This window comes from Trichomonas vaginalis, chromosome III (genome assembly GCF_026262505.1).
Source record: "Trichomonas vaginalis G3 chromosome III, whole genome shotgun sequence".
Taxonomy (NCBI): Eukaryota; Parabasalia; order Trichomonadida; family Trichomonadidae; genus Trichomonas; species Trichomonas vaginalis.
In genome coordinates, this window is record NC_067205.1 from 24,194,637 (window position 1) to 24,213,742 (window position 19,106).

The 19,106-nt window shown below is 28.5% G+C and overlaps 6 protein-coding genes and 1 pseudogene across 7 annotated transcripts, besides 2 other annotated features; 3 read left to right on the forward strand and 4 right to left on the reverse strand.

The window, feature by feature from the left end:
- Window positions 1-5,527: part of a mobile genetic element that runs on past the window's edge.
- TVAGG3_0755080 (keratin-associated protein family) lies at window positions 202-1,044 on the forward strand (the record flags this gene model as incomplete). Its single annotated transcript, XM_051245391.1, has 1 exon — window positions 202-1,044. The coding sequence occupies one exon, from the start codon at window positions 202-204 to the stop codon at window positions 1,042-1,044; it is 843 nt and encodes a 280-aa protein (XP_051091978.1).
- On the forward strand, window positions 1,740-2,669 carry TVAGG3_0755090 (Prim-pol domain family; the record flags this gene model as incomplete). Its single annotated transcript, XM_051245392.1, has 1 exon — window positions 1,740-2,669. The coding sequence occupies one exon, from the start codon at window positions 1,740-1,742 to the stop codon at window positions 2,667-2,669; it is 930 nt and encodes a 309-aa protein (XP_051091979.1).
- Window positions 2,895-4,052, forward strand: TVAGG3_0755100 (uncharacterized protein; the record flags this gene model as incomplete). Its single annotated transcript, XM_051245393.1, has 1 exon — window positions 2,895-4,052. The coding sequence occupies one exon, from the start codon at window positions 2,895-2,897 to the stop codon at window positions 4,050-4,052; it is 1,158 nt and encodes a 385-aa protein (XP_051091980.1).
- Window positions 4,450-4,770, reverse strand: TVAGG3_0755110 (uncharacterized protein; the record flags this gene model as incomplete). The annotated part of the gene is made up of 1 exon (XM_001294998.2): window positions 4,450-4,770. One exon carries the CDS (start codon window positions 4,768-4,770, stop codon window positions 4,450-4,452), a length of 321 nt encoding a protein of 106 aa, XP_001294999.2.
- Window positions 5,528-6,497: 970 nt separating the features above from the next.
- On the reverse strand, window positions 6,498-7,578 carry TVAGG3_0755120 (annotated as a pseudogene). The gene has a single exon. A coding segment is annotated over exon 1 (1,081 nt).
- A 3,123-nt stretch (window positions 7,579-10,701) lies between these two features.
- Window positions 10,702-11,162: a mobile genetic element.
- Window positions 11,163-12,147: 985 nt separating this feature from the next.
- On the reverse strand, window positions 12,148-12,714 carry TVAGG3_0755140 (protein serine/threonine kinase protein; the record flags this gene model as incomplete). The annotated part of the gene is made up of 1 exon (XM_001318206.1): window positions 12,148-12,714. One exon carries the CDS (start codon window positions 12,712-12,714, stop codon window positions 12,148-12,150), a length of 567 nt encoding a protein of 188 aa, XP_001318241.1.
- Window positions 12,715-16,723: 4,009 nt separating this feature from the next.
- On the reverse strand, window positions 16,724-18,663 carry TVAGG3_0755150 (uncharacterized protein; the record flags this gene model as incomplete). Its single annotated transcript, XM_001318207.1, has 1 exon — window positions 17,815-18,663. The coding sequence occupies one exon, from the start codon at window positions 18,661-18,663 to the stop codon at window positions 17,815-17,817; it is 849 nt and encodes a 282-aa protein (XP_001318242.1).
- Between the last annotated feature and the right edge of the window lie 443 nt (window positions 18,664-19,106).

Below are 19,106 nucleotides of genomic sequence, written 5' to 3' on the forward strand. Positions count from 1 at the left end.
CAGCAACCACAACAACTTAAGGCACAAAGCACCCAGGTCCTTCAGACCATTACATACGCCATATATGCATATAATTCAAAGACGGCAGAATAAACGCAAAGGTTGAAATATGGAGATTTGGAGATAGTATTGAAAAATGAACATTTCAAATTCGTTTGCAAAGGTGGTGCAGTGATATCAAATATAAAAGAAATTTTATTTATGAATTCAAAAATTAAAGGAATAACGGATGATATAACATCAATTCCACCAGAAGAACAGAGATATTACGCATTAAATGCATTTCCTAAAGTTTTGAAGATTGGAAGATTTAATTTAAATGAGGAATTCATAGAAGGTTTCCTAAATGACATAATGAAGAAGGTGGATAAGGAATATGTGGATAGTGAGTTAAATAAGAAGGCAAATTTGGTTTATGTTGATGAAAAAGATAATGAAATTAAAGAAAAGGTTGAATGGTATCATGAATGGACATTGGAGACTTTTAAAGTTAAAGCTGATACAGAATGGGTTTCGGGATGTTTAGACCTTAAAGCAGATAAAACTTATGTTGATGAAAATTATGCAAAGAAGTCGGAAGTAAATGATGTGATTACAAGCATGAAAAATGAAATACTTCAAACATTATATCCTGTTGGTTCTATCTATACGTCAATGAACTCAACAAATCCAGCAAGTGTTTTAGGTTTTGGTACGTGGAAGCAGATTGTAGATAAATTCTTATACTGTGCTAGATATTCAAAGCAAACAGGAGGTTCGAAGAAAATTAAAGAAGCAAACCTTCCACCACACACTCATACAGGAACTACAAACTTTTCTGGTGACCATATCCACTCATTAAGAGACCACCCATTATACAACTCAGAGTATGAAGCTGGCTATGATGTTTTATCTCCAGATTATAACCATTCAGCAAAAAAGACTTTTCGACCAACTGAACCGGGAGGAAATCATTCACACACTTTCACAACAAATCCAACAGGCTTGGGTAAAGATTATATGCCACCATTTGTGACTGTATTCGCATGGTACCGCATTCATTGAACGCGCTTGAGCCCAGACCTTTGGGTTAAGGCTTACCGAATGAACTAAATATATTTTATGTCTGTAATTAATTAGGTAATGAACTGCGGAAATATATTTTATCGTTAATGTTTACGTTAATGGTTTCAGGTTATTCAATAATTAATTATTTTTGAAGAACTGAAGGTGTTACCATGTTACCATGTGCTACCAGGTTAATTAACTTCTCTGAAAAAATGAGACAACATGACATTTTGACAACAGTCCTGGAAATAAATTTTATCGTTAATGTTAGATCTAACCTCATTTCTAACCTCATTTCTACCCTCAAGATTTACAAACGTTTAACGTGATATACGTTATGAATTCGTGAAATTTTATATATTAATGTTTACGTTAATGGTTTCAGGTTATTCAATAATGAATTATTTTTGAAGAACTGAAGGTGCTACCATGTTACCATGTGCTACCAGGTTAATTAACTTCTCTGAAAAAATGAGACAACATGACATTTTGACAACAACACAGGAGGAAGGTATTTATGAATTATTTTTGAAGAACTGAAGGTGCTACCATGTTACCATATGCTACCAGGTTAATTAACTTCTCTGAAAAAATGAGACAACATGACATTTTGACAACAACACAGGAAATTTGATGCAGTCCAAAAATAAAGTTAGTTTTAAAATTATTTTTATTTTTTTATTCCTATATAAATGACAGCAACAAACAACAACAGCAACTATATCGTTTCTGATGAAAAAGTTATTGATTCATTAGCTGAGGAATTAGTTGTGGCAGAAACTAAAACCCTCAACGAAAGAATTGGTGAAAACAAGATTGATTTACATAACTACCTCAAACATGATGGAGGAAGAGGAAGGAAAACTGGTATGGCTTTATTAGTAAATAAAATTTCAAATTTAACGATTATAGATGTTGATATCAATAAATCGTACAATGATGAACTTAAAGAAACAGTTAGAAAAGATATTTTATCAAAACTTTCGGATAAAGATGTTATCGTTAAAACCGCTTCAGGAGGTCTTCACATTTATTGCAACACTAATTTCTTCTATTCAGTTTCGAACAGAATGATTAAATGTTATTCCTGCAATGATTATGATATTGACATAATGACTTCAATGGATGAATCAAAGCGTTCTTTAGTAGTTATGGCTGATTCAAGAGTTCGCAAGAATGCAACAGAACCAATCAATACATACTCATTCATTCGTGGAAGTTATGACTCGACCATAACCAGAACAGTGAATGATATATTAAATGATTTGAATATTAAGGTAAGAGTTGAACAGAAGAACGAAGAAATAAAGACTATCATGAATGAAAACAAAGATGTAAACATTGACGATAAACTTGCCCAGAGCATAATTGATGGCATCAATGATTTTGAAGTACATAATGACGGTGGAAACATGAATTTAGAAAAAGAAGTTACATTATTCACACTGTTTCAAGCAATTAATTCGTTACCTAATCATTTAATTAATGAAGCCTACGATAACGTTTATAACTTCTGCAGCTTAACAGAAAATGCAAAAAGTAATTTTGAAAAAGCACGTAGTAGATATGCACATTTAATGACTTCTCCATTTGTTTTAGTGAAGATTCTAAAACTATACTAAAAGGAATATTATGATGAATACGTTTTACCTTTATTACGTAAGCCAAAAATAACATTTGATATCAAACTTGATGACTCGTTTTTGATAACAGATATTAGATGCAGGGCTGAAAATCATCAGTATAAAAACAGTTCTGAAGTAATTGAGGATTTATCACGTGTAATCCGTTTTGTAGATTGTGGAAACAAATATTTCATTCAAAAGGACTATAATATTCATGATAAAATGAATCAAATATCATTCGTTCTTCAATCAAACATGAAAGAGTCACTTAAAATGATTAAATTATTTAAAGAAGAAGGTAAAACCATAACAGCATGGGATGTACTACTAAATCAATTGTCTTCATTAACCGTTAAGGGTGTTTGCTTTAAATCTGATTCCCCAGATGTTTTCTCAACGTTTCAGGGTTATAAATACAACGTTCTCGAAAAGCCTGATTACTCAAAAATTGAGATGTTTATAGATTTCATTAAAGAAGCCATATGTGATAATAATGATGAAGTGTATAAATACCTTCTCGGCTGGATTGCATCAATGATTCAACATCCTGGAATCAAGAATGAAACAGCAATTATTTTGAAAGGACTTCAGGGAACAGGTAAAAACAGATTTACAGACATTATTTCTGAACTTCTCGCTGGTTATTCAATCAAAAACATTACTGAAATAGGTGAGCTAACGGGTAATTTCAATTCAGTAGTTGAAAATAAAATGTTTCTTGTACTTAATGAACTCAAGAATGTAGGTGAAGATAGACTCGCAAACTTCAACGCTTTGAAATCAATTATAACGGATAATGAGATTAGAATTAATGAAAAGAATCAACCCAGAAGAACAGCTCAGAACGTTGCAAACTTCATTTTCGTAACTAATAACGTTTACCCTGTCAAAATTGAAGTTGGAGACAGAAGATACGTAGTTTTAAGAGTTAATGGTAAATTCAAGGGTCAATTTGATTACTTCAAGAATTTAATGGATTCATGCACAAAGGAATTTTATGATAATTTACTAACATATTTTATGCAATATGACCTTTCATCATTTAATGTACGAATCATACTGATGACTGAAGCCAAACAAGATTTAATTGAATTATCAACAAATCCTTTAGATGTATGGATAAATACACATTATGATGAATTGTGTGCAGGTATGACGTGTAAAAATGCTCTATTCTGCAAACCATCAGACATGAAAGACAAGAATTTTCAAATGAGCATTAAGGATAAATGTGATAGGAAACATAGAAGAATAGACGATAAACAAACATGGTGTTATGTTTTGAAAGAAGAAATGAAAGGATTATATAAACAGGTTGAACCAAACGATAATGAGGATTCATTTACTGATGATGAAATACCTGTAAATGATGCTTTATAAAGTATGATTTGAATTTATTTTTGCATTAATCCTTCTGTGTTGTTGTCAAAATGTCATGTTGTCTCATTTTTTCAGAGAAGTTAATTAACCTGGTAGCACATGGTAACATGGTAGCACCTTCAGTTCTTCAAAAATAATTCATAAATACCTTCCTCCTGTGTTGTTGTCAAAATGTCATGTTGTCACACTTTTTCAGAGAAGTTAATTAACCTGGTAGCACATGGTAACATGGTAGCACCTTCAGTTCTTCAAAAATAATTCATAAATGCCTTCCTCCTGTGTTGTTGTCAAAATGTCATGTTGTCTCATTTTTTCAGAGAAGTTAATTAACCTGGTAGCACATGGTAACATGGTAACACCTTCAGTTATTCGAGACGTTGTCGAAGAGGAATAAAAATTAAATTTGGATTGAGTTTAAAAATTCATCTTTATTAAATTCATCTCTTCCAATCAATTTATTTATTCTATTAAATTCTTTTATTTTTGCTTCACCCAGTTTAAGGATTGAACGGTAAGTTTCTAATTTTTCGATTATTTGTTTCCTCTCTTCATCGTTTTCAGTTCCATTAGTTTTATGGGCATCAGCCCCACCGCATTGTGGCTTCTTTTTGTAATAGCATATTTTTGATTTAATTCTGTTTAGTTTCTTTTTATATTCATCGTCAGGACTCTGAATCTTAATTAAATCAGGACTCTTGACTGCTTTGTTGTCACTCATTTCTTACGAAATAAAAAAATTAAATATTATTTAAATATAATGGAGTAATAAAATAAATTGGAATTTCTATTAATTTATTGTCAACTTCAACTAATGCATTGCCGTTAATATATCTAACAAATTCAGCTATTGTGTCAAATCTTCGTCTTCTTTTTGTCATTGATTTATTAGTTTTTCCATAATCGAGATGAATCAAAACTTTATCCCCTTGTTTAAAATTCATGAGCCCCGAATTAATTTGTTCACGTTTAACATCATTTAACCTTTCCATTTGCTTTCTAATATATTCCCATTCTTTTGAAATATCATTTTTCATTTCCACTGGTTTCATGTTTATAGTTCTATGCCATGTATTATTGTAATAATATACTAACTGTTGTATGATGGAGTCATGATTTCCATCCCAGTATATCTGACCGTTAACCCCTAACGCATCTCTAAGAGTTCTCATTACCGCATCAACTATTTTATTATGAAACGTATATGGAGAGGATGAAAAGAAAAAATTAATTTGTGGGAAATAATGAGTCATAGCTGCCTGAAATCCTTTATCACCATCACCCCTTATATTATCTACTCTTTCATGATCTAGTAAGTATTGTATAGCTCTTCTTGTTTCCTGTTCTGTTTTCCCTTTCACTGGAATGCAATATAAATATCTAGTGTTAATGTTAATGGCAAATAAATAAGTAACGTTTCCTTTTGAATATTCCAGATGATCGATTTCGTATGAATATGGATATGGTGCAAATGAAGGGCGACTAAATTTTTCCTTTAACGGTTGAATTTTTGGGTCAGTTGGTTTATTTAATATCTTGAAACCCTTTTTAAAATCTTTTTGTTTCTTTAATGTTTGAAATGGATATAATAAAGTGAATGATGAAGGATTAACTGAAGGAGGAGGTGGTACTGTCGTTGGAGGTTTTGGTGTTGCAAGTGGTTTAATTTTATCTGCTTTGATTTTGGATGATGAAGTTTTGGAATTCATTCCTCCTTTCATTAATTCTGGATGTATTCTATTCATTTGTTTTAAATATGCTGTATATAAAGGTTTGATATACTTTCCCGCTTCGAGTTTATGTTGAAGGATGAATTCCAAAAGTTGATCTTCATTTAAAAGTCGGGCTGAATATGGTTTAACTAATGAATCATAAATTAAAGCTTGTGCATCATTTATGGTCTGAAGGACCTGGGCGTTTTGTTCCTTTGGCTTTGGTTTTTGCGGCTCAGGATTATATAAATTATATAATTCATCAATATCTTCTTCTGTTAATACTTTATTTTTGAAATCTTTCAACTGTTTAAGTTGTGATTTAGTTTTTCCCTTTGAATATTCATTATTTTTAATTTTGTCTTTAATTTCAGAAATTATTTTATTATGATATTTCAAAATTTCATTTTTATAATATGGATAATAATATTCCATATCATCACCCGTTATATTATTATTATATTTTTGGAGATATGATTTTAATTCATAATAACTAAGAAAATTTTGATTAAGTACTAAATCATCAATTAAATTTTTTAAATCTGTGTTATCCATTTATATAAAAATAAAATAAATGTTTAAGGGTGCCCACCTCTTTGAATCATAGTATCAAAACCATCATTAACGGTTCCTTTTGTCTCTTCTGTGGCATTTCATTAAAAATAAAATTTTAAATTCATGACTCAACCCCTACGTTTTTAAATTCATGACTCAACCCCTACGTTTTTAAATTGTATTAAATAAATGGCATACAACATCCATTTTCACAACATACAGCCTTAGTGTGTGCTCCTGTTAATGCAGTCTTACCGATTGTTAAGCGAGTCATTGACCCATTTTTAAGTTGTAAATTAATATTCTGACCATCAAATATCACTTTATCATTTATTATATCCAAATATTTTTTAGGTGTTAATTGCTTATTTTGTCTTAAACTAACACCTTTCATTTTTTGTGCAATCTTTTTAAAATCACTCCCATCAATTGAACCGTTGAATGATGTATAACATTTAGGACATAAAGCAACCATGTTATCACCTTGTTTCTCAATTGCTAAACCCAATAACTTCTTCTCATGTGCTTTTTCTTCAGCTTTATTCTTTAATTTAGGTTTAAATTTCTCATCAAAACAGAAGAAATCAAAAGGTGCGAATTTGAAAATGTTTTTATCATAAAATTGTTTATCGTAACAATTGCTTGAAATGCTTGAGTGTTAGGAAGATTTGGATCGCCAGCGATTGCCCAATAAGATGAATCAGTATCACCTTCAATGAAATGAAAACGATTAACATCCATGCATTTATACATAAAATCATAAATGAAAACTAAATACCAGTATTTAGCATTATCTAAAGTGAAGAATGCCTCTTGTAAACATGTATCACATCTATAAAATCTATCTTTAAGCATCACTTGATATGTATCTTCACCTATTTCTCTTATGTTTTTAAACTTATTTGACATACATGCAACGCGTGCCTTCTGTGCATTCATTATTTTAGTCTTTGCGTAATTTTGTGTATTCATTGCATCGTAACCATATGATCCTTAAGCGAAATCTTGCAAAATAAACTTTTTCCTTTATTTCCTTCTAATTCAGCCTTTTGTCTTTCGTTCATAAATTTGTTCGCAAATTCATTAAAACAAGTGTTTTTCGTAAATGTTAAAATTGATTGAATGTCATCAATGATAAAATGAAATCTGTCTATTAGATACCAAAGATAATAAGAAGAAAATGGTTGATATTGGTTGTGTGTTGATGCTAACTGAGTTAATTTCCTCTGTTTCTGGTCAACTGGTAGATTGTTTGATTTCATGTAATTATACATAAAACTGCCAATTGTTTTTTCATCTGTGATAATATCTAAGTTTCTTATTATCGGTAAAAAGTTTATGTAATCATTAATGTATTTTTCATCAATGTGACCCTTTACTTCAGCCACAATAAAGTATTTTTCTTCTTAATTATTCCCAGTGCTTTTGCTTTCTTTGTTGCTGTATCACAAATGATAACACCATTCAATCTTCCCGGCATATACATTTTATGGTCAGTATATTGAATGAAATCATGAGGATTAGATGAAAATGATGAAGGATATAATGAATTAAAGTCAACTCCAACGAAATGAGTCATAATGTTGGAAGTGTCCTCATTTGATACAGTTTTAGTTTCTGGACTATATGAAAGTTTATTAATGTGTGTGATTCCTTTAAGATTTACTCTATGTTGAACATTTGATAGACCACCAGTAATTCCATTACGGAGAATGTGATAAGCTTCAACTGAATCTAAAGTCATTGGTAAATTATTTTTTAATGCGTAATTTCTTAAATTGATTCTTAAACGTTGAACATCTTCATCTTTATTTGATTTCACGACATTGCAATAACAACACATTAACTGACAATTTTCTTTAGTATGTGGTTTTTCATTATCGATTCTATCCAATGTTGGTTTATTTGCATATGTAAACGCTTTACCACACATTTTGCATTTAGATGAAAGGATTAAATCGTGATAGTATTGAAAATCATCCATTGAAACATTATTTTTAGTATCCCTTTCTGCTATTTCATCTTGTTTCTTATATGATTCAATTTTATATTTCCAATACTTTTTCGTTAATTCAAAACTTGATTCTATCTCTTCCTCAGGATATTTTTCATTAGGATTAAAGTCTTTATATGCTAAAGCGTAACGAATCATTGAAGCATTCGATGATAAAGAAAGATTATGAAGCATGTCAATTTTATAAACAAATGTTTCTTCAATAATTTTATCAATTGGGTCAATCATAATTTCAACATCTTTATTGCAATAATTAATAAAATATTCTAATCTATTCTTAAAGTTTTTAGCATCATTGAGATATATTTGATAATCACTATCTGATATAGTTTCTTGGGTTAATGCTGAATAAAATGAATCTTGAGTGAATGGTTCCTCTTTATATAATTCTTCTTCGTAATTTTCCCATGTGATGAATTGATAAGGGAAAAAGGATTTAACACGTGTTTTATTATTTCCGAAATCTTGAGTGAATTGGTCTAATGTTCCACCCGCTATATAATTTCTGATGTCAATAAATCTCAATTCATATGGAACGTTTGTTTTCTTTACAATGATTTGCTTAAATTGTGAAGATGAACCCAGCATTGATTTTATTTTCCATTTTGCAGTGTTTAAATCACGAAGAATTAAATTTAAATCAAACTTTCCCGAATTAAAACCTATGATATTCACTTTATTGAATTCCTCATCTAGAAGTTCTTTAAATGCTTCCTTCTGTTTTTCATTTAATGTATGAGACAAAGTCCCCGCCGTTTGGTCCGTTTGCGACTTCAATAATTCTTCATATTGTTCAATATTTGATTTAGCAACTAATGAACAGGTTGAAAATAAAAACTCAATCCAATCAGAAATAAAAGAATCACTCGAAGTTAAGCAAAAATTCCTCGTATATGTTTTATCATTTAATTTAACCGTTGATGATACCATGAATGGTTTTAAGTAAGCGTTCAAAGTTGCACACTCAGAAAGTTGTAATTCTTCTTTAGTCTCTAATGTTTCAAAGTCAAAAGTAATATAATATCTTGTCGGTTGATAATATTCCTGCAAATTATGAGCTAATAACCACTGATATATCTTCTGTTTCGTAATATGTGGTGCATATGGTTGCTGTGTCTTTTGCAATTGAACGTCTTGAATTAATCTTCCATTATTTTCTTTACATTTCTCACAATGTTTAAAAATCTTCTTTGGTTTTTCCTTTCTGGATCATCACGGATAGAATAAACTTCTTCTTTACAATATGGACAAACTCTATAGCTGGTGAGTGCTTCAACGTCTGTTATTCTGTCAGCGTGAAGTTTTCCACATGGACTCTGTGTTAATAAAATATTTACTGTTTCAAATTCTGGATCTATCATTATTGATTCCACTAATGGAAAGTCTACCTTATTTATGTCCACGTCTTCTGGTTGAGGATCACAATAATAGAAATCAATATTAACATTTAACATTCTCGCTAATCTCTCACTTTCTGATGAAATGTCAAACCCTTCATATGCATCTATTGCTTCATTTAAATAGCTTCTACGAGTTTTAGGATTAACACCATCAGGAATGTTATAGAAGCGTTTAAATAACCTTCTACCTTCTGCTCTAATTTGATTATCATTCATTTTAGCTGTTCCGTTTTTGTTCATTTATGTAAGAATAAAAAAAATTAAAAAAAAAAAAAAAAAAAAGTTTATTTTTTAAAGCCCATAAAATGAATTAAGAACACATAAATTTTTATCATCTGCGACGTGACGAATACATTTTAATTTACTCAAGAATGCGTACCCTGATACATTAAATCTAATTCCTGTCTTATTTAATTTCACAACTTTGAAAAGGAATGTATGAATAGCTATAAAATGATGAGAAGATGTTTTATGGGTTGCTTCCATTTTTTCTGAAATAAATGAATAAATATAATGTTTATAAGTTTTCATATCTTTTATGTTCTTAATAACGAATGGTATAGACCTTTCCACTTCATCTTCCTTCGGTGCTGTTCTTTCATATGAAACATTATTAGTATCTTCAACAATGAAACCGCAATCACACAAAATTTTATATGTTCCAATGGTTTCTTTTGATATTTTATCTAATAAATCAAAAACTTTATCAACACCTGTGCATTTATTTAAATAATAATTTGTGTAAATATCATGATCTTCTTTCTTAATCGTATTAGTTGCATACGTCACGTTTTTAAGAGCTTTTTTGAATTTCTCAGAATCGAGAGGGGGTGAAAGTAGGATACAGGGGTATTCTTCATTATCAATAAATTGTAACTTATGTTTACGAATAAATTTAGTACCTTCTTCTGAAAGTGTTTCGTCTATTTCACCATCTAATAAATTTTGTGTTGATTCTGAGACATAATTTTTATATTTTCTTCATGAGATTTCTGAACTTCTGATTCTGAAGCTGGGATATTCATTAAACCCTCTACTTCATTTTCATTATATTTTTCAAATTCTCTTAATTCCATAATTTTTTCATCTATTTCATCTCTTATTTTTTCCAGTCTTTCAATTTCATCGTATTCATCATCTTTAATCCGTTCTTCATAATATTCAGGGAAACATCAGGTTCTTTAGGTTTTTCTTCTTCAGATGTGGGATATAAGAAATTTATAACATCATCTTTATTCATTTTTCCATCATAATCAAACTCATTTAAAAACTCCGCGAATTTTTGACAATTTCTTAAATAATATTTATCAACCTCATAACCCGCCTCCTCTAATATATCCTTTATTTCCTCGTTTGTGAATCCTAATGTTTTCACGTCGTTAGTTTTGACGCTCATTTCATACAAAATAAAAATAAATTATTCAAAAATGTAAGACATGAATTTTTAAAGTTTATTTTTTTATTTTTTATTTCATTATGGTAGTGAATCTTTTACTCGTTTATGAGGTCTTTGATTATGACTCCATTGATTCCATTCAGGATTTAAACAATGTTTAATTAATCGCGGAATATCTGACATCATCTATATATAGCTTCTTTTATAAAAGATAAAAAATAAATTATTTTAAAATTAATATGTTAATTTTTTAATGCGTTTAGTATATAATATTTGGGCTGAGTGTAAATGTCTTACAATTTTGAAAATTTTTTAAATCTTGATTTATTCAAAAACGTAAGAATAAAAACCGTCAGAATCATACATTTTTTACTTCATATGTTAAAAAAAATGATACAAAATCGCTCGATATTGTATGAATTCTTACGTTTACAAAAAAAGTCACACAACCCTTCCACATATACTACTTAGATTGATCAATTATGAAAGTTTAATTAAATAAAATATTAGAAATCAGAAACAATATTATTTATATATTTTATGTTAAAGTTATAAAATTGAACTTTATTCGTAATCGAAAATCGAAATTGCAACTCAAATATTCTTTTTAGACTGAAATTAGTTAAATATCCTATTATCTAGCATAATGGCTAAAAGACTTCCCATTCGCAATCATTAAGTATTAAATATGGTCATCTGAGCATCCAATTAGCAATTATTGCATATTTCATAGTTTACAACATTATACTTGGAATTGAAACAGCTAATCCAAAAGGTATCAGCACTCTAAAATGACCATTTATTCCGGAAATTTAATTGAATATTATCTAATATTATTGCTTTAGGGATTAAGCATACTTTCATATAAAAATTTATTTCTTATATTGTTTTGCAATAACTACATGAATAATTTTGGAATAGAAAAAATAACAACAGTTAAACTTTATTTTCATACTTTCAGGGAATACAATTCAATGTTGGTTACAAATTCAATGATTTTAATTGCAGTATAGAAAAAAATTTATTCTAATTTCCATGCATTCTTGATTAACAATATGAAATGTTCATCATTATCGATAGAAGGTGAAATTTGGCGATAGTAGTTGATGAATTCGTCCTTTGTGATCTTTCCATCACCATTATCGTAATTTGCACATAAGTTCTTGAAAACCTCAGCAGCACTAACTTTACCAACACGGACAGCTTCTGATTTCTCTTTGTTGTGAACAGCTTGAAGATCTTTGATATCAACATAACCGTTATTATCTTTATCGATTGATTCGAAGGCCTTAACAACCATATCAATTCTTGCTTGGCTCATTGGCTTAGCAAGCCTGAACAAGAACTCTTCGTAATCAATTGCACCACTACCATCTCTATCAAGATCTTTTGAGAGAGCTGCAATCTGATCCTTGTTGTACTTCAATCCAATATCGTGAATTAACTTTGGAAACTCTTCTCTGATGTCGATCTTTTTATTTCCATCATCATCAGCGATGCCAAAAAGTCTTCCAATGCCTCTAATGCCAATAGCGCCACGCTCAATTATTCTTTGACGGATTTCTTCGTATAAAGGTTCAACAGACATGTATTCTTGTTGAGAAATGAAGTGATAAGAAATTGATAACAATGAAAATTTCATAAGAAAACTTCCGATAATTCAATAAAAACCTTATTAACGATAATTTAATTGAGTTTATATTAATAAAACTATACTGAGCAGTCCTCTCCCAGAATAAAGTCTTTTCTTTGACTGAAAAGTTACAACAAATTAAGGCATTTCCATTTATTGTCATAATTACAATCTTATTATGAATACTACAATTTTCAAAAAATTTAAGATCATTTTTGTTTCAATTTTTTGAATCGAAAAATTAATATTTCTTACCAATAAAAGTGCAAATATGGCATTTGATGTTTCTGTTCAAGCATTTATTAATAAAATGTTAATAAAATTGATCGCAGATTTTATGATTTAAACAATAAGATCTCTAAAATAGTTATTAAAGGCCTAACAAGATTCTATCAACATTTAATACATTACAAGTACTACAAGAGATAATAAAATAACTTCAGTTTCAATCGAATTTAGTGTATTAACACCAATTTTTAATAAATTGATAGTTTTGGCTTGAATTTATCATGCTTTAGCTAAACATTTGATTTATTAAACATACATACTGCCAATTGTTGAGTAATACATATTTAAACCCAATAATCTAAACTTTTTATCAATATATTTTCCAATAAACACGTCAACTCATCCAATTATCACTATGTTGACAGTTCTCCATTAGTAATATGTATTGTAATGCAAATAAATCAGCAGAAATATTTGAAAAAGTACAAAAATTACCCTTATTAAGTTGACAATAAAGTTTATCTTAAGTATTTACATATTTGTCATCTCAATTTCTCTAAAGTTTTTATATTCATTTGTGAAAAAGTGACAAAAATTATTTATCTCAATCTCTTATTTTTCTTTGTTAATTCGCTTGATAGGAACGCATTTATCAACAGACTACAATATATTCGGTCTTACCAACAAAGTGATGGTGGATTTGGTGAGATTGGTCAAAAATCAGATATCAAATCTTTAACACGCGCATTTTATATCATTACAACATTCGGATTGTACTCTAAAATCGATTTTTTGTCATCAAAATCATATTGTGATCGTCTAATCAATTCAGATGGTTTAGTTGGTTTCAGAGTTGGTGAAAAATCATCAATTCGAGGAATTTATTATTATACAAAGTTATCATCATTACCAATTACAAAACTTAATTCTGACAAAATCGAGCAATTCCTTTTAACAAATTTCGATAACAAAACTTCATTATTCAGAAACAATATTCATGATAAACCAAATATAAAATCAACATATTATGCTATAAAAATAATCAAAAGACTTCAATTAAATATTTCAAAATTTCAATTCATAAATCTCAAAAATTATCTTGAAGAAAATCATTTGAATCACTATTTTAAGTTTGAAAACATCTCAATTATCAGATCACAACAAATTGCTAAATACATACTTCATCATTTATTTGATATTTCGATTGACGAAAGTTTCATTTTCTTTGAAGACGAAATTCACAAATTAACACTCTTTAATAACATTTCTACAAAACAATATTATCAATTGCATTCACTTTCTAATCAATTTAGAACAGGAATTAGAGAAAATCATGAATATTCATTAAAAGAACTTTTTTATTCAACAAAAATCATTCACAAAACAGAAGATATCACACGTATTGTTTCTATTAATATGTCTGTTGTTAACAAAGATAACTCTATTCTTTCATTTGAATCAGAAAAGTTTGAAAAAATCCGATTTCGTCTAAAAATCACATTTTTTAATTTATATATCAATCCACTTTTGAAAATTAACTTTTCTATCAACAAAATCATTCAATTCAACGACAACAACCTTTCATCATCTGAATACTTTTACAAGAACAATATAGCACATCTAAAAGAGTCTCATACAAATCAAAATTACTTTAATAATCATTTATTCAATAATAAAGATAATCATGAAAATAAATCAGAAGAAATCGAAGAAATTATTGAAAATACTTCTGATCTAATAGCAAATGAAACTAATATAAATGAATCTCAAGAAATAGAAGAAAATATTAAAAAAGACAATGAAACTAATATTAATGAACAAAATATTTCTCAATCAAATGTAGATTATAATAATCAGAGTCACAAGATGTCATTAGATATGAGTACGGGTTTGTATGTTAGTGATGAATATTTTAATATTTCAGAATATGGTCAATATGAGATCATATTTCATATCAATCTTTTTGAGAGAAACTCAGGAAAGTTTTGTATTTCATTCAAAGAAAATATTTTTGTTTCAGTTCCATTTTTTGTTTCTGCTGAAACAGAAGATAATTCTAATATTGTTGAATACGGATCATCAATCAAAATATCATGTATTTCGCCAAATCATCTCAATGATTCGCATGTTTATTTCAAACTTTTTGATTCAAGCTTTTATCTTTTGAAGAAAGATCGAATCATTTTTTCATCAGACGAAATCATTTTCTATCATAAATTCACAGAAGAAAATATTATTTTTCCAGGAACAATTATCATTTTTATTGAAGTTGAAGATCCAGAAAATGGAATTTTCACTATTCGAGAACTGAAAAACATTCGATTTAAATGTCAATTTGAAGTTGAAAATTATTCATTTTCTAATTCATTCAAAGATGTTTATAGTTTGAAAATCATTCCAAAAATTGTTTCATGTAACAACATTAATTTGTATATTCCTCATGAACGCGCTCGATTCATTTTGAAATTGACAAGTTTATCACATTATATCGAAACTATCGAAGGAATTCCTATTTCATATGACAAACATATATATAGTTATCTTTTCAACTTTAAAGTTTCAGAAACTATTGATTTTATTCTTGATTTCAATTTTATCCTTTGCATCAACTATGAAACTAATATAAAAATGAACATCAAATCTCCGTTTTCAAACAAAAAATTGATTTTATCACAACTTAAAACAAATCTTTCATCAACTTCATCATCTTCATCAACAGAACAAAATATTAAATACAAAGTTAAACATGGAGATAATTTCACAATCTCATTTTTTGTTTTAGATTCAGAAAAACATAGAATTTTGAACATTCTTCATTGTGATATTTTTGTTTCTCTTCTTCAAGATAATGAAATCATCAAACGTATTAAATGCATTCAACGTGTTAATGGAATTTTTGAATGCAATGTTTTGATTGACAGTTATTTTTCGAAAGGACTTGTTTCTACATCTATTTCTGTTTTCAACAAAACTTTATCAACAAACGAAATATATTTTGATATTATTACTAACATTTCATTTTCTCTTCTTTATCATTATCATCATCATATTTTGACTATATATTCAGAATGCATTAGTGATGAACATTCTATTATATACGGTGGAAACTTTGAATATTATATATATGACATGCATCATCAATACATCATGAAACTGAAGAGTTCACGAGAACATAATTTAGTCAGTCTTCCATATAAATACACGCCATGTCATGTTATTCTTAAATATCAAAATCACGATAATATTTTGACCGAAATCTTTATTGAACGACGCTCATTTTTTAGATATTTTGTTGAAGAATTCGACATTGAATACATTTTCATTCTTATTTCATTTACACTTTTTACATTTTCAATATATCTTCGATATCACTTTTAAAATACATTATTTGCCTTATAAAACATACTATTTATTAAATTCTTTCTATATTTCTGTATTATCTCCACTTCTTTTTATACATTTATCGAGCGAAAAATACCTAGTTCATTCAATAATATCAAGGATATTTCATCTCTAAAATAAGTTAATCAAATTCTCAGATTAACTTTATTGGAAGCACTCTATATATACATGTAATGTTTATGTTTATTTTAAACCTTGAAAAAGGCTTCTGGTAAGTTTTTCATTTGATTTTAGATTCAAAAATGGAATACATTATTGAAACTAAATATATTTTGTCACAATTAAGACCATTTCGGATTAAAATTTTCGGAAGAAAAAAAAATAATCGGAAAATTTTACATCAAACATTTCATTCTTGTAGCAATGAATCTCTATATTCATTGCTCATATAAGTCCATTCCGATTCAAACTATATTTACGTTTCGAAGAATCAGCAACACGTATTTGGACACAATATTACGAAAACGTTTCTCCTCCAAAATTTATTACAGGGGACAACCCTCAAGTTGTTGAATCCGATAAACGATGCTTCACATATATCTGTCGATTCATTGATATTCAAGATAGAGCAATCAAATTCACGGATACAGAAGATTTTTCAATTTTACTCTGCGAAAACGTCTTTAACAAAGGACCAGGAACAGTCTTGATTGAAAGTAATTATGAAAACGACATTGTTATTGACAAATTTTGTTCATATGAAAGTCAAACTTCATCTAACGGTCAGTTTACGTATTTTAAAGGTAATATCAGCAGTACAATCCTCCAAGGATCAATTTATAATGGAGGAAACTCTTCACAAGATGCAATGATTGGCCAATTCCAAGGATATACATCTCTTTCAAAAACAAACATTACTAACTGCATTTGTCGTTTAGGAACAGGTTTTTATTACCTTGGTGTTCAGTCAACAACAAATGTTTCATTTTGTAATTTTGTGAATTTAGAAGTAACTGTATACGCAATCACTATGTTTTCTTCAAGTCCAGGAAATATTGAAAGATGTAATTATATAAACAACTCCCAAAAAGATACATATAATGGATTAGTTTTAGTTTGGGCTAAAAGACATGATATTTTAGATTCTTCTTTCCAAAATAACCTAAAAGATGTACCTTTATTTTGTTCGAATGGAGGACAGATTTCTATAATTCGATGCCATGTTGATAATTTTAAAGCTGATGGATTAGTTGATACATCAGAAATGACATCAAATTCATTTATTAATGAAATAGAGTTCTATACAACAAGTCCATGTGAAGAAAAATTAATTTTACGAAATCAAGATAAAAAAGATTCAATTTTTAAAAATCTTAAATTTATTGCATTAATAATGCTTTTCAAATCCAAATGATAAATAAAAATTTAATTATAAAGAATTGATAAATAATATTTTTTACTGAATCTAACAATTATAAAATAAAATTAATCTTGTGTTTGAAGAATTGGTTCTTCATTCAGATTAAGATTAATATTAATTTTAGATTTATGCTTCTTTATTGCATAAATAGTTATGAAAGTCACAAAAGCAATGAAAGAAGTACTTAAAACACAAATTAAAATCAAATATTTGTGTTTGAAAATAATTTGTTTGAATTTCCCTTCATATGTGCAGCCATAGTTAACAGTATCTAATCCGAATAATGGATAACTCTCGTTGTCACTCATTGTGTCAAAAACTCCAAACTTGCAATAGTTACTGTGTTCGTATGAAAATGCATAGAAATCGTAACTTGTTATATTTGATTTGTCTGTTGCTCGTAGAAATACTCGTTCTTGATCAATATAGTAGTATTCGTCTTTGATCGTTGAAATATAATCTGATGGACTCTCATATACGTACATCTGTGCTGTGTTTGATGATGTTGATTGTGTAACTCTGAAACTTGGGCCTATTGGGAAGATACAAATGTTGTTGAATGTCAAATTAGAGTCTGAGAGTGATCCATATGTTGACCCTTCTGAATAATACATGTAATCACACATTTTTCCTTTAGTAACAAATAAATTGAAATCGAATGTCATTTTATATGTCATATTATCGAGTTTGATTATAAAATTCTTGTGAGGCACGTATAATGCTTTAATAAATGTCATTGTTGTTATTTCTGTATAATTTGGGAAATAAAATGTCATTGAAGCTTCAAAATTTTTTGCGATAATAAACACTTGATCTTCTTTGTTTGTGAGAGCTATTTCAACTTCATCTCTTGGTTCCATTGTCATTGGATAAAAGCCTGGGTCTGTAATACGTAAACACAGAATATGAAACATTATTCAAAAATGATATTGATCGAGATGATTTAATACATTCAATTGAGTACCGTATTAGCAATTTAGATGCAACCAGTAAAAACTATTACTCGTTATTGAATTATTTAGAATTACTTTGGATATATAAGGAGGAAATCTTAAGTTGTTACTTCTGGAATCAAACGTCTAAGAATATAAGGAAAAAATGTTATTTTTTCAAATTTATGCATTTGATTTTGCAAATATTACATTAATTTTGATAAATTTTGAATATGCATATTGGAGCTGTTTTAGTTCAATATAGAAAGCATAGTGTTTATTGGAATGACAGTTTGTCACTTTTTGGTCGAAATGAAAACATTAATAATACATATTATATTATTGTTAATTTTCTATAATTTTTATGGAGAGTTTTCAATTTTTGAAATACTCTGAATTTTGTCAAAATCGGAATAAAAACATTT